General features: G+C 34.9%; 1 protein-coding gene across 3 annotated transcripts; it reads left to right on the top strand.

Moving 5' to 3' along the window:
• Positions 1–289: 289 nt before the first annotated feature.
• LOC128232001 (ferredoxin-fold anticodon-binding domain-containing protein 1 homolog) lies at positions 290–14,734 on the top strand. Of its 3 annotated transcripts, none has more exons than XM_052945325.1 (7): positions 290–359; positions 5,080–5,295; positions 6,379–6,535; positions 7,682–7,885; positions 8,461–8,550; positions 9,820–9,891; positions 11,781–14,734. In XM_052945325.1, the coding sequence occupies exons 2-7, from the start codon at positions 5,100–5,102 to the stop codon at positions 12,985–12,987; spliced, it is 1,926 nt and encodes a 641-aa protein (XP_052801285.1). In that variant the 5' UTR covers positions 290–359; positions 5,080–5,099; the 3' UTR covers positions 12,988–14,734. The 3 variants fall into 3 exon arrangements, with proteins under 3 accessions (XP_052801285.1, XP_052801282.1, XP_052801283.1); XM_052945323.1 differs by having other exon boundaries at positions 321–457; XM_052945322.1 differs by having other exon boundaries at positions 313–5,295.
• The last annotated feature ends 875 nt before the right edge of the window (positions 14,735–15,609 follow it).

Below are 15,609 nucleotides of genomic sequence, written 5' to 3'. Positions count from 1 at the left end.
GTATTTTCGTTAGTAATACAAAATGATATTTTTTTCTTTAATTTTCATAAAAATATGCATTTTGAGTGTACTTTCTTACAATTTCGTACTTTCCGCTAATTCAAAATATGTAAATTTCCAATAATTTTTCCAAAATGTACAAACATTATACACATAAAGTGTTTTAGGTATTCAAATGTAATTGTTAAAAAAAAATAAGTGCAATTTAATAAAAATGGGTATTTTGCATGTACTTTCCGTAGGGTTTCGTACTTTCCGCGGAAAGTGCACTTTCCTCTAACTAGTCATACCGGTTTATAACTGTATAGAATCCAATGTCAGTTGTGATCGTTGTATATAGAGATCTACGGCGACCTATGGTTCATCCGAACTTTATGGCATAACTGCTAAAATACCATTATTTCTAACATTTTGAATAAACGTTTTACAATATATTTCTAGTCTCATCTCCAGACAAGTATTATATTATCACTCATTCAATATATAGTAAAAAAGCTCACAAAACATGCTTATATGTTTTGTCATATATTTTCGTGCATAGATTTGTTAGTTTATATTATATACATGTTAATTTCATGAGTTTTCATCTGTAGTAAATTGACTGATTTGCTGCATTTCACTCCCCAAACACCACATTTGGGAAAGATCCACCTGTTAACGTGTGAAGTCTTAAATAATAGATGTTCAAAACGGGATTGTTCTAATCCTTAATGATTAGCCACAATAATGCACGTTAAGGGAACATTTTTTAACATTTGGACATTCATTATGGTCGTAGATGTAGAGTCACCAAGACAAAAATCGTCAAAGACACTGAAGCAGCTGTATATATGGACTTCCTTAAAAATTTGCCACATAAAAAAACAAAACAACACAAACTTCCTGATGCTGAAAAAAATCCTTAATGTACTGAACTCATCTTGACTATGAAGATCTTATATATAACCAATGTCTAAAGAAATATAAACAGATAATTCACAAATGTCAAAGGCTATCTACAAACTTAGGACAAAAACTTTCTCATCCACGATATATGAACAGCATTGAATTGAGTTAAAGTTGCCGATCTCGGGTTGTAAATTGATCTCATTCAACTATCAACCATGCAGGGTTCAACACTAACGATAGTCCGAAACTACCAGTTTTTTGGTCGGACTACAAGAATTTTTAAGTCAGTAGTCTGTTGGACTACTAGAAAAAATAAATATCACATCAGTTAATTGAGCATAAAATCTTATTATGCTTAAACTTGCAAAAAATGATGTCAAATAGCCAAATATCACCGGTAAACACTCATTCTAAAGCTTGCTGAAGATGGCCGAGCAGTTACGTACAACGTGGACTGTTAACCAAATTTCCCGCACATTTCGTAAAGCCTTTTGATCAATATTTAAACCAGTCTAAAGAATGTCTTTATTAAGAAAGGGAAAACCATTCTTCACACTGTATGGTCTGTTTAAATCGTCATACATGTGAACCTCTGCCAATGTCAACGAGGTAGATTTGGGTCTCAAAAAAGATTGTGTCCAAAAGTGGAGAATTGTGGAGACGACGGCAAAATTGTGTGTGTTAATTTTTGCGCCAAAATATCGTAACTTTATATACATCGAAGCAAGGACCAATAACGATTTTTATCTTACTCCCATATTAAAAATAATTAGTAACACTTTGGGAATTTATTTCATTATGTCTTTTAAGCATTATGATATGTTGGTTAGAATTAGATTAACTAAGAATACTGAATAGTAGGATGCCAATTATCAAATATTGCTTATAAGTAGGATGTCTGTTATTTGTGCCGTAACTTAGCAACAATCTTGGTCTTTGACATGTTCCTTTTATTTACGACATCCTAGTATGCACAAATTTATACAGTTAATTAACACTAAAAATGGAGGATTGAAGAGTTTAAGTGTATTTGTTTACATTTAGTTTTTCACATCATGTCAAATAGACATTCTGTAACAGTCCAGTATAATAGGCATTGTCATAAATTTTATTAGTTTAATAATATGTTACCGCACAAGTACATATTATTTGTTTTTGTCAAGATTGTGCACTTTATGCCTCATGGGTTTAGGACCTTCTGGTTTATAAAAAATAAAACTTGAAACTTTATTGCACTATTTTCCTGAAAGTGACAGATTATGGGGTATTTTAGCATTGATTTTAGATTTTTATTCTGGGGAAATTTTAGCATGGATTTTAGATTTTTTTATGTTTTAAAATTAATTCTAAAGCCAATTTTTTTTATTTATTTTTTTGAAGACTGTGGAAATTTTAAGATTGAGACAAATAAAACAACATGACCAATCAAAGAATTATACTGACAATGTTCTTAAGAGAAGGCTTAGTCTCACAAAACACTGAAGGAATCCGTTGCATTTTTTTGGACTACCAGAATTTTGGCTGGACTACCAGGATTTCAGATCCAGTAGTCCGAGGGACTACCTTGTGAAAAATGTTAGTGTCTAACCCTGTCAACACATCAAACTGTGGATATAATTACAGATTAGGATACATAAACCTTGAGCTAATAAAAACATTCATCTAAACATGTTTGTTTTTTTATAACCAGACTCCATCTAGTAAATGCAATCAAATTGAATGTGAATATAAATTGAGGCTTATTTATTGATAATGAATATATACTTTTATGTACTTTTTAGCTCCACTGGCCGAAGGCCATGGAGCTTATGTTGTCACAGATTGTCCGTCGTGAGTGCGTGCGTGCGTGCGTGCGTGCGTGCGTGCGTGCGTGCGTGCGTGCGTAAACTTTTACTTTAAACGACATCTCCTCTGAAACTGATAAGCGGATTTTGACAAAACTTCACAGGAATGTTCCTTTGGTGGTCCTTTACCAAAATTGCTCAAATGGTTCCGGTCCATTGCACAATATGGCCGCCAGAGCTAAAAATAGCAAAATCTTTAAACGACATCTCCTCTGAAACGGTTTGGCAGATTTTGATGAAACTTGACAGTAATGTTCCTTGGGTGGTCCTTTATTAAAATTGCTCAAATGGTTCTGGTCCATTGCACAATATGGCCGCCACAGCTAAAAATAGCAAAATCTTTAAACGACATCTCCTCTGAAACGGATAGGCAGATTTTGATGAAACTTGACAGAATTGTTCCTTGGGTGGTCCTTAACCAAAATTGCTCAAATGGTTCCGGTCCGCTGCACAACATGGCTGCCAGGGCAAAAAAATAGAAAAACCTTTAAAGAACATCTTCTCAGAAACCGATGATCAGATTTTGATGAAACTTAACAGAAATGTTCCTTGGATGGTCCTTTATCAAATTTGCTTCAATGGTTTCGGTCCACTGCACAAGATGGCCCCCAGAGGTAAAAATAGAAAAACCTTTAAACGACTTCTCCTCAGAAACTGATGATCGTATTGCAATGAAACTGACAGAAATGTTACTTGGGTAGTCCTTAACCAAAATAGCCCAAACAGTTCTGGTCTGCTGCACAACATGGGCACCAGAGCTAAGAATAGAAAAAAACGTTAAACTACATCTTCTCAGAAACCGATTATCAGATTTTGATGAAACTTTACATAAATGTTCATCGGGATGCCCTTTAATCAAAATTGCCCAAATGGTTCCGGTCCGCTGCACAACATGGCAGCCAGAGCTAAAAATAGGAAAAACCTTTACACCACTTCTCCTCAGAAACCGATGATCAGACTTTGATGAAACTTGACAGAAATGTTCCTTGGGTGGTCATTAACCAAAATTTGTTAAATGGTTCCAGTCCACTGCACACCATGGCTGCCAGAGCTAAAAAATAAAAAAAACTTTATACGACTTGTCGTCGAAACCGATGACCTTTTTTCGATAAAACTTGACAGAAATGTTTGTTTGGTGCTCCTTTACTCAAATTGCCCAAATCATTTCGGTCCACTGCACAACATGGCAGCCAGAGCTATTAAAGTAAAAAAATTTTTTAAATAACTTCTCCTCAAAAATTGATGATTGTATTTCTATGAAACTTGACGAAAATGTTCGTTAGGTGGTCTTTGCTTGAACCTTTTGGCCAGTGGAGCACAGGCACTGATGTGCCTCTTGTTATAGTAAATGGATGGCCTCACTTCCAAATGTCGAAGCTACAAAATCCAATGTTTTCAGTAGCAAAGGTTTTACTTTTAGTATTTAATCTTGGTAATTTTTACAAAATGCAGAAGTTACAATTTCAGAAGGTTCAGCATTTTTGCTTCTATGTGAGATGTTCAATCATCATGGCTCAACATTTTGATCACATGATACAGTACCATTTTCTCATTGAACTATTTACTTGGCATTTTGCAGTAAGATGTGGCTCGCCTTTATGATTTTAGTGATGTAAAAATTCTGAAACAGAAAAAATGCAGCTTCCGCATTTTGAAGTGAGGCAAAAGATACTATACTTAAATAATAAAAAATTAAAACAAGTAACAAGTTAAGAGTTAGTGGTTTTCCATCAGTTGATACCTGTGGGGTGTGGTGCTGAAGACCCTGGTCTATACTTCAAAGGTCAAGGTCACGCTTAGAGGTCAAAGTTTGAAATGTTTATTGTTGATAGGATGATTAATGTTGTTAGGGATGTTCATGTACTTTGTTCGGACCACCTCTTTAAGTTCAAATGATTGTCTTGATGAATTCTCAGACAAGTTCTGTTCAAGTATGGGTTGAAAACTAGATAACTAGATTAAAATTTAGACAAACCCTGTTCACACAATAGTGGCTTTTTTATCATCCTTCCTAATATTTTATCTTACGAATTTGTTTGTCCGACAAAGGCCTTATTTAGACAAGTGCTTCTAAAATTAGTCCGAATTATTGTCTGGATATAATGTATATATAATGTAATATGGGTTGCTTTTAATCAAAACTTAATATGTCAGTATGTCAACTCATAGAAAAACCTTATTTAACCATTAGTGGCCACAAATTTTCACCAATGCTTCTGATTTGAAATCGTGAACAAGTTTAAATATGGGTAATTCAGGTCCAAATAGTTTACTAGATCAAATCTTATTCTAGATTGCAATGTCTGAATAGTAAACATGCAAAAGCAACCCCTTGTTTTGATTTCAGGTGTTTACAGCACCTACCAAATGGAAGGGTTGATTGGAGGAAAAATCCTGCTAGTTGGGGAGGGGGATTTCTCCTTTGCAGTGTCGCTTGTACACCGCCTTTCAGCTCAGCAGAAGGATGAGACGTGTCATGTGATAGCAACCAGCCTGGAGACAGAAACTACCATACACAAACATCAGGATGCTGCAAGGAACATGACATGGCTGCAGGAACATGGTATTGGTGTTTATGTGTCTTTGAATCTGAAGTTCTTAAAAGTTTTCATCAATAAGAAACCTGGTTTTAGCATTCAACACTAACAGTGTCACGGGATGCTGAGGATACCAAATTTCTTGGAGGGACACCAAATCCTCCAAGGCAGGTGTCTATCATTGTTTAACACAAAAATAGATAAAAGCACGAAAAATACGAAAAACCAGGTTATTAGAATGGTGATGTCGTTGGACAAGTTAATAATTTGTTTCTGCCCAATATCTTAAGCTAACAATGATTGATAGTAATGAAAATTGGTATGTAGGAAGCTTATGTGAAGAGCTAGTTTTGGATTGCTTTTGAAGTGGTGGGGTCAAAGTCAAGGTCACTGTTACTAAAATTAGAAAAAAGGTTTCCACCCAATAAATAGCTAGCTGGGGGATTGCTTTGGAGGGGGTAGGGTCAAGGTTACTGTTATTAAGAATAGAAAAATGGTTTCTACGACATCAAACATTGGTTTTTCGCTCAATAACTGAAGCTAGCATTGATGGATAGTGATGGTGAGAAGGTAGCTCATGTGAAGAGCTAGCTGGGGATTACTTTTGAGGGGGGTGGGGTCAAGGTAACATTAATTAAACATAGATAAATGGTCTCCACCCAATAACTTAGGTGAAAATTGATGGATAGTGATGAAAGATGGTGTGTAAGTAGCTTTTGTGAAAAGCTTGCTTGGAATTGCTTTTTAGGGTGAATGGAAAATAAAAAAATTGTTTCAGCCCAATAACTTAAGGTAGAATTGATGGATAGTAATGAAAGTTGGTGGGTAGGTAGCTTAAGGGCTATCTTGGGATTACTTTTGAGGAGGATGGGGTCAAGGTCACTGTTACTTAGTTTCCGCCCAGCAACTTTAGTTAAAATTGGTGGAAACTAGACACATAAGATACTTAACTAGAGTATTTTTCAGTTATGTCACTTTTTGATAATAGTAAAGATAAAGGTGGCTACTTTTTTTTTTTTAACTTGTACAAGAAATTAATTTGCTATAATTTGTGATTGCCCATATTTAAAACCTGGTTTCGTCGCATTATGGCGTATTTTGTTCTTCAGGTGCTAGTGTAATGTTGAATGTGGATGCTACAAGTCTGCACACCAACTCCAGGCTAGGTGCTCAAGCATTCAGCAACATTGTGTTCAACTTTCCACATGTCGGAGGAAAGTCAAACCACAAAAAGAACAGAAAACTCCTGAGCGATTTCTTCAGAAGGTGAGTGTGCATGTATACAGTATGAACATACATGTGTTTTTGACTACTAGCTCAGATTGGCCGAATTTCAGGAATTGCAACTCATTTCCAAAAAAGAAACTTTTTAACCACCTTCCTCATAATAGGATTTAAAGCGTTTGCAAAAGATCTATGTGCACCAGTATATATTAGGCAGAAAACATTGGTTATTATACCCCCTACAAATAAAGTTTGAAGGGGTCTTTTGGAGTCACGGTGTATGTGGTCAGTCGGTCTGTTACAATTTTCTTTGTCTGGAGCGTAACTTAAAAACTACTGTATGAAATAGTTAATACAATGAGAGAACATTATGAGAGGAAGTGCAGTGTATAAGAACCAGAACTCTATGATAACTAATTACAGAGTTATTGCGCTTTTGTTACTTTTTTTGTCCAGAGTATTTCTTGAACACTTCCAGATGGAATATAAAACAACTTCATGCAATGGTAAAGAACACTGAGAGGAAGTGCATTGTACAAGAACTATAACTCTTTTTGTGACTTTTTTCTTGTCCCGTGCATTACTTGAAAACTACTCTATGGAATTTAATAAAACTTCATACAATGGTAAAGCACAACAAGAGGAAGAGCAGTGAACAGGAATGTTAACTCTATTTTAGCCAATTACAGAGTTATTGCCCTTTGTTGTGTTTTTTTAACAATATCTTGAAAATCTTCATGCAATGGCAGTGTTCTCAAAAAGAACCAGCTGCCAGCTAAAATATATGGTTCAAATGGAAGTTTGACCGGTTCAAATTCAGATAAATAAGTGAAGTTCACGAAATAAGAACCTGATCTCTATATAGCCAATAACCAATTGTTATTTTTTCATGTCCAGAGCATTACTTGAAAACAAGTAGTTAAATAGTCTATTATACTTAAGTTAGTAAACATTTAAGTGGACTGAATGAATTAAAAGTAGAATGATCTTTCAGAAAATGTAGTCACGGCACTGTCTTTGAATACCTTCAAGAACAAGCTAAACCTCTTAATGGACAAATTACAAAGTTTTATCTGAATATTTGGGTATATGCTAGAGGGGATTTTATAAGATGATCCATCTTGCGATCTCAACAACATATTAATATATAAGATGTATAAAATAATGTATACTGATTATGTTTTCCAGTGCTGTTAAAGTGTTAGAGCCAGAAGGTCGGGTGCTAGTGACCTTGTGTAAAGGTCAGGGAGGCACACCTGCAGATCAACCAATGAGGGCATGGCATGATAGTTGGCAGGTTGTTTCCATGGCAGCAAACTCAGGCTTTATTCTTACTGATGTAAAACCCTTCATTATTGAGGACTACACTACTTATACATCAACTGGATTTAGGTAGAATTTAGAAACAAAAACCATCTTTGCAATATGATATTGTTAACTGGCATTTGCTATGTGTCTGTGGGGATAGTTTTAACTGTTTAGATTGTAAAATATCATTTGTGGTGGTCATAGTTAAAATTGTTTGTCTATAAGAGGATGTTTCTTCAAAAAGATGTGAGTTCAGGTGCATTTCTGAAGTATTCGAGTATTCCATAGTTAGTTCTCATTCAACTGTACATTACAAAAGTGTTCTGTGGCCACAACTTTGGTGCCTTGCAGAAACCATGCTTTGTTAGCAAGGCGTTGAATAGAAAATAAGAATTCCAAAGCAAAAGAGTAAGTCCAGGGACTGTGCAATGCGAGTAGACGAGAACCCTGGCTCTTGCTGCTATTTCAAATAGCGCTCTGCGTACGCATTTTGTCCCTGCTGTAGTATTCTAACTTATTTTAACTTGTTTAATGTTTCCATACCAACACTTTAGTGTAAGTGCAGCTATTAGACTATTGCCAAATTTTAACAATTATGATAGTCCCTATAATACATGTGAAGACCTTACCTTTATGCCATCTGTAAATCTCCACCGCAGGAGTCAGGATAAAGGTTTCCATACCAATAGTGCCCTCACCCATGTTTTCCAGAGTGCTGCTGGCATAGAGGTCCCGAACAGCCTTGGCAGGTAGTAGTATGACAGATTTTTTAATTTGTCCACAAATCTCTATAACAGGGTTGTCAAAATTCTGGATAAATTTGACCATGTGACATTTATTATAAGAGTGGCCTTTGGTAGGTCCTATATCTGAAGCAGCTTGCCAAAGGTCAAGGTTTTTAAGATTTTCTGACCTCATTATCTTAATTAAAATAAGCCAGAAAAATTCAGCCTGGACCAGTGGCCCCAAGCTCACTTTTCATGATTTTTCTCTGTTGCCACCTCTGCTATAAAAAATGTATGTGTGTTAGAGATACCTAATATATCAAAAAAGAGGGGGTATATTGCTTTGCACATGTCGGTCAGTTCTTCCTTTTGTCAGTAAACCAAAGCTTGTCTGAGTGATAACATGACAATGCCTGCATGCATGGCCCTCAAACTTGACATGATGGTTGTGGGTGTTACCAGTTGACGACAATAAAAATTGTGTTTTCTGCATAGCAATTCTGTGTTGTTGTTTTTTTATGCCCCCCGAAGGTGGGCATATTAAAATCGCACCGTCCGTCCGTCCTTCCGTCCGTCCGTGTGTCCGGCTCAATAACTCGTGTCCGGGCTGTAACTTTCCCTTGTATGGACAGATTTTAAAATAACTTTCCACTTGTGTTCGGCATACCAAGACGACGTGTCGCGTGCAAGACCCGTGTCCCTACCTCTTAGGTCAAGGTCACACTTAGGTGTTTATTCACAATGGAATGCTGCATATAGGGACATAGAGTATAGGTTGTCGTGTCCGGCCTGTAACTTTCCCTTGTATGGACAGATTTTAAAATAACTTGCCACATGTGTTCGACATACCAAGTTGACGTGTCACGTGCAAGACCCATGTCCCTACCATTAAGGTGAAAGATACACTTAGTGTTTATTCACAATGGAATGCTAAATATAAGGACATAAGAATGTAGGTTTTCAAGTATGGGTGGTATTTTTTATGTTCAGAGGCAATTTAAAATAACTTGCCATATGTATTTGTTTGATCTTAAACTTTTCATAACATTGTACTGACCTTGTTCATAGATCAATGTCACATTCGGGGGCATTCGTCACATACTGTGACAGCTCTTGTTTACATAATTATGCAAATACACTGCTTTCCTGAACCCTATATATATGTATATAGGATTCTTTGGCACATATTGAATATAGACAGGATCAAAAAGTCCTGTCCTTGTGTCATTTAAGTAATGCACAACAAATCAGTGTACATGTATTCTCTGTGCTAATATTGATATTTATTTACAGGGTGTGTGTGAAGTTTGGGGATGTCAACTTTGCTTGCTCCAGACACTTGGTCCATCTGCTTGATACTGTCAGGTAAATGAACACTCAGTAACATGTTAAATACTGTGCAACCTGTGTTTCAAGTATTGTACTTCTAATTTTAGGGCAGGTGCCATTGATATTTTAGTTTGTCTGTTTTTTTCGAAGAAAGAGGTTCAGATATTGTTATTGCCTTTTCATTGTTGTCAGCATGCACAAACTTTAACCCTTAATCATAACTCAATTACTGTATCAAGATTTTCAAATGAAACTTGGTACACAAATTGCCAGAGAGAATATGGAATGTGTAGCAAATACCATAACTCTGACTATTTATCCACGTGAATTTTCAATGATAAACTGCCTTATTAGAATGAGGATGTTGGTTGTCGAAGTCAGGATGTCAAACTAGTTGTTTCTGCTTAATTGCTTAAGTTGGTATAGACATATAGTATTGAAAATTGGTATGTAGCAATCTCAAGTGGAGACATACTTTGGGAATGTATTTGGGGTATCTAAGGTCAAGGCCACTATAATTGAAGATAGAAAGAAAAGGTTTCGGCTCTATTACTCAAGTTAAGATTGAAATAATTATAGTGACCTAACAATTTCCATTCAATAAAGGAATTTAGGAGTGACCTATAGTGATGAAAATTGGAATGTAGCAGTTTTATGTGGTTTCATACCTAAGGATTTTTGTGTATGTGGGATCAAGATCACTGTTTCTTAAAATAGTTCATGATTGGACAAAGGTGTGCAATAGCTTAAGTTAGGAGTGACGTACTTGGCATATCGCAAGTTTTGGTTTAAAAAATATTTATTTCAACATTTTCAAAGATATATATAAAGTTTAAGTAACAATGTGCTCTTTTGTGAAGAGTTATATAATTCCAATATAAATATTGTACAAGTTATGGCCATTTAAAACTTTTTAAACTTTTTAAACAAATACATATTATTATTTTTTATTTTTTGTATGTTTATACGCCCTTTTAAAAAGTGGAACATATTATAGTTTCACCTGGGGTTTCCAGGCAGGTGCGCGCTTTGGTGGGCGGCATCCAGTATGTTGTCCAATCAATAACTTTAGAACCCTTAGTCCAATCATGATCAAATTTTGTAAGAATGTGTACGGGCACAATATTTTATGTTCTATAACCTCACCAGCCATATTACTCAAGAGTTATCACCTTTATATTTTAGATATTACCTATATATATATATATATATATATATATATATATATATATATATATATATATATATATATATAATATATATATATATATAAGAAGTCCAATTTTAGGTAATTTCTATAATATATATATATATTAAAGGCCTTTGTCCAATCAATACCAAATCAACATGAATATAGGCATAATACCTCAGACAATTTTTATAACTAGCCAAATCGCTGTAGTTACATGAACATTATTGCTCGTAACTATAGAAATTACCTAAGATTGGTCTTGTCTGATCAATCACCTTACAAGTACTTGTCCAATGGTATCCAAGTTTGGTTAGAATGTGTATGGGCATAATAACTCGGATGAGTTTGATAACTAGCCAAATCACTGAAGTCACCCGAGAGTTATTGCCCTTTAATTATAGAATTGTCTAGTGGACAATTAAAGTTTTACTCATGCGAGTGAGTCTTGTTTTGTAATTTTTGTAATCTCATCTCAGTTGTCATGAACAGATATCAATGATCACAAAACTAGGTGGACTCATGGGAAATAGAATAGGAAGTATTGTTGAATACAATAAGTGTAATTTTGGTCTTCAGTTTTATTGTCATTTGATAAAATGCTTTGTTTTATAAATGTGATGGACAAATGTTTCGAATGGTATCATAATTATGATCTATTTTGCTTTTAACCTTCACTTCTAATGCATGTAATAATAGCCATGTTTGTTTCATTTTACAAAATTCTTTCTTCTAGTTTCGTCAAAACATGGCCACACCATCCAGTTCACAAACTTTACAGAATTCTGCGGGCTGAAATGTCAAAAACAGCATATGGCAAACAACTCGTATTCACTGACAGAGGTCTGCAGCAATTGACAATAGGCAAAACTTGTACTGACGGAAAGAGTCGATTTTCAAGCTGTGAGGATTGCCAGGAGAAGTCATGTCATTCTGACTGTTATATGTACACACTGACCCAATGTGAGAGTGATGATGCAGACCAGCAATACAGTGATATCATGGTAAAAGATGGACAGAAGGCATGTTGTTGTGATTTTGTATTAACCAACTATGCACTACAATATGCAGATGCAATAAGTAAATCTGAAGAACAATCCGATGAGATAGTAACACTATATGGAGCAGTGTTGAGAAGGTGTCATATCAAGCCTAACCTTCTGCCGTTAGGCTTTCATATGGTAGTTCTGTGGCCTGTAAATACAGCTGCAGATAAATGTTACAAACATGCTATTGATAATGAAGTAGATCAATTGGTTTCAATAATAGCTGGCATTTTTAAAGAAACCACAATACATGTAGTTGCTGAATGTTCGAATGACAGTCATTGGAAATGCTCACCTGGTTATGAAATCCACTGTTACATTTGCAGTAACAAAAGCTGTGGCAATGGTGAAATGAAAGCATGCATCATTGGTGAAGTGTATAGACGTAAATCTCTTGTAAATGAAGAAACAGAGACAACTCTGGTTGTTACACTTGACTTGTTACAGTTGGCTTGTGATTTACTGAAAATACCTGACAAAAGACTTCTTCTGTCTATAGAACCAGGAATTCTGAAGAAATTTGAAGAACTTGGTATTGAAGCATTGGTTCATGTTGATAATCCACAGGAGCAAAAGCAGTGCTGCACTTCTATAGCATTCCGACCTGTTAGTTTATACCCAATGAAATATACTCATGACATGAGTTTCTGGGAACATGAAACAAAGGAGTTTGATGAGTTTGCATTCTTGGTCATAATCCGTGATGTTACTGGCATGACTGTTTCCCATGTGGAGCTGTTAGATCGTTATCGTGATACAAACACAGGGAAATGGAGCAGGTGCTACAGACTGGTTTTCCAGTCCCCAGACTGTGCTCTCTCATATGATACATCGTGGAAACTACAAAGTGTGATCAGGCTTCGTGTGCAGGAAATCATGGGAGTCTCACTCCGATAAGAGGATCTAGGTGCTACAATTTATTTAGTGGGATTTAAGATGAAAGGGATGTATTCCTTTAAGTTAAAAATGTTATTTTGAAATTGTATTTTTAATCAGGTTTTCACAAAAAAGCTTGTTATTAGAATGACATATGCTGTTGTTTGGCAAGTGACCGGTGTCAAACTTACCTTTGGTAACGAAATAGGTTTAGTTAGGTTTGACATATAGGGACCAAACTGGGTATATAGGAAGAATTCATGGAATCTTTCATGGGATTCTTTTTGGGGTCACTGTTACAATAAATAGAAAAGTAGTTGTACTGAATGACTTTAGTTAGGGTTGAAATATTGCGTACAAACTTGGTTTCATAGGAAGAGTTTATGGAGACCTTTCATGGGATTGTATTTGGGGCCCATATAGTCAAGATTAAGGTCACTAAAAATGGAGTAACGGTTGGTACTGAATAACTAAAGTTAGAGTTGACATATTGCGACCAAACGTAGTATATAGGAAGAGTTTATGGAGACCTTTCATGGAATTGCGTTTCGGGCCCCTAGGGTCAAGATCAAGGTAACTGATACTAAAAAACAAAAACAAAACAGTTGGCATTGAATAACATATATTTCAATCAAACTTAAACACTAAAAATAGAAACTTAAAAATAAAAAAGAGCAGTTGGTATTGAATAATAGTTAGGGTTGACATATTGTGATCAAACTTGGTTAAAGATCATGGAGACCTTTCATTCGATTGTGTTTGGGGTCAAGGTCACTGTTACTAAAACTAGAAAAAATAGTTGGTACTAATTAACTTTAGTTAGGGTTGACATATTGTTACCAAATTTGTTATGTAGGAAGAGTTTATGAAGGACCTTCATAGGATTGCATTTGGGGCCTCTATGGTCAAAGTCACTGCTGCTTAAAATAAAAACAGTTGAAACTAAATCTCACATCAAAGGCTGAAGTCAATCATTGAAAACCTGGTAACGTTGCATTGCATAGTTTGTTTGTTTTTATTTTATATAAATATTTCCTTGTTAATGGAAGTGCTTTACAGTTCTTTGCATTTTAATTGTTTTCAAAATAAAGGTTGTTAATATATATCAGTACATCATTTTCAAGGTGTTTTTATCCCCTGGTGAAGGTGAAGGGGGATTACTCATGGTAGGCCTGAGTGTGTGTGTGACGACCTGGGCAATCTTGTCTTGATCATAACTTAAGTCTTTGGGGTATTGACTTCAAACCTCATATATAGATTCATCTTATTGAGGAGAAGTGCATAGGTACCATAACTCTGAATGCAGTTATATTTCAGTTATTGTCTTTAATAATGCCCCCTTCAAAGAAGAGGGGTATATTGCTTTGCACATGTCGGTGGGTCGGTCCGTCGGTAGACCAAAGCTTGTCTGAGTGATAACTCAACATTTCCTTGACGTATGGTCATCAAACTTGACATGAAGGTTGGGCCTGACCAGTAGATGACCCCTATTGATTTTAGGGCTCATTAATTCTTGAAAAAAACTGCTCGTTTAATTTTTGATTTTTTTAGATACATGTATTCAATGTTTTATTACAAATCGTCTGATATCAAGAAAAGGGTATCTTTCCGACTTCGTTTTTGCGCAGTATCAAATAATCTAACCCCTATACCTTTTCCTTTTCAATACGTATTGTATTATAACGTTTTAAAGCATGACGTTAATCGAACTATTGTTTATGTTAATAAGAGCTTAGTTTTGAATAAACCACTGATCAATAATATATAACAGTTATTGTTAATTTTAGTTAAATCTACAATTCAACATTGTTTTCTTCTGTTGAATTCCGAATAGTAAACATTATTAAACCATTAAAGCACTGATTATAAATGAACTATATAGTTAAAGTGACACGCTTATTCAAAATCAATACATAAACATGTACTATATAGTTAAAGTGACACCTTATTCAAAATCAATACATATACATGTATAACAAGATCAATTTTGTCTTGTAAAACTTTAACATCTTACTCAATTATACATTTATGGAATATATTAATTACTGATTACAAGATTTTAACTGCGTTTTTAATAACAGAAAGCGCAAAAATATTAAATGATTGGTGAATGCTAAAATATTTACTGTGGTCTACTCTTATCTCATAACATAAAAATACCATGTTTTATGCTCATTTCTTTCAAATCAACTCGGTATTCTTCATAAGAACCATTGTTTTCGACAAGATTTGTGCATCCAAGCGGCGGATCACATACGACCTTATTATCATGGAAGTCAAATAGACTTATTCTGTTTGCATGTAGAATATAAGCTTTTTATTTATACTTAGATATGAAGCTATATCCTACAATATTTGTATAAATATTTTGACACCAATATGCTATTATTTTAAACTGTACTATTATTGTATATATATATATATATATATAATATTATTTATGTTCTATGTCTATCAATGTTTGTATATATTATGAATATCTCCAGCCATGGGGAGAATAAAGATATTGAGTTGAGTTGAGTTGGGAGAGTTAGAGTGCCTCTTTAAATAGTTACTATAAGATTATTTTGTTAAGGGTGGTTATAGCTTACATACAAACACACGCACACAACGCAGGTACAATAAAGAAACCCACGCAAGCAT

Source organism: Mya arenaria, chromosome 4 (assembly GCF_026914265.1).
Source record: "Mya arenaria isolate MELC-2E11 chromosome 4, ASM2691426v1".
NCBI classification, from domain to species: domain Eukaryota; kingdom Metazoa; phylum Mollusca; class Bivalvia; order Myida; family Myidae; genus Mya; species Mya arenaria.
Note: the sequence above shows the minus strand (reverse complement) of the source record. Positions and strands in the feature narration are given on the sequence as shown.

Excerpts from the sequence above, each read along its gene's own strand:
- LOC128232001 (XM_052945322.1), top strand. The coding sequence starts at position 5,049 with ATGCAAAAGCAACCCCTTGTTTTGATTTCAGGTGTTTACAGCACCTAC. Across the intron at positions 5,296-6,378 it reads GACATGGCTGCAGGAACATG|GTGCTAGTGTAATGTTGAAT; the intron begins GTATTGGTGTTT and ends TTTGTTCTTCAG. Across the intron at positions 6,536-7,681 it reads CTGAGCGATTTCTTCAGAAG|TGCTGTTAAAGTGTTAGAGC; the intron begins GTGAGTGTGCAT and ends TATGTTTTCCAG.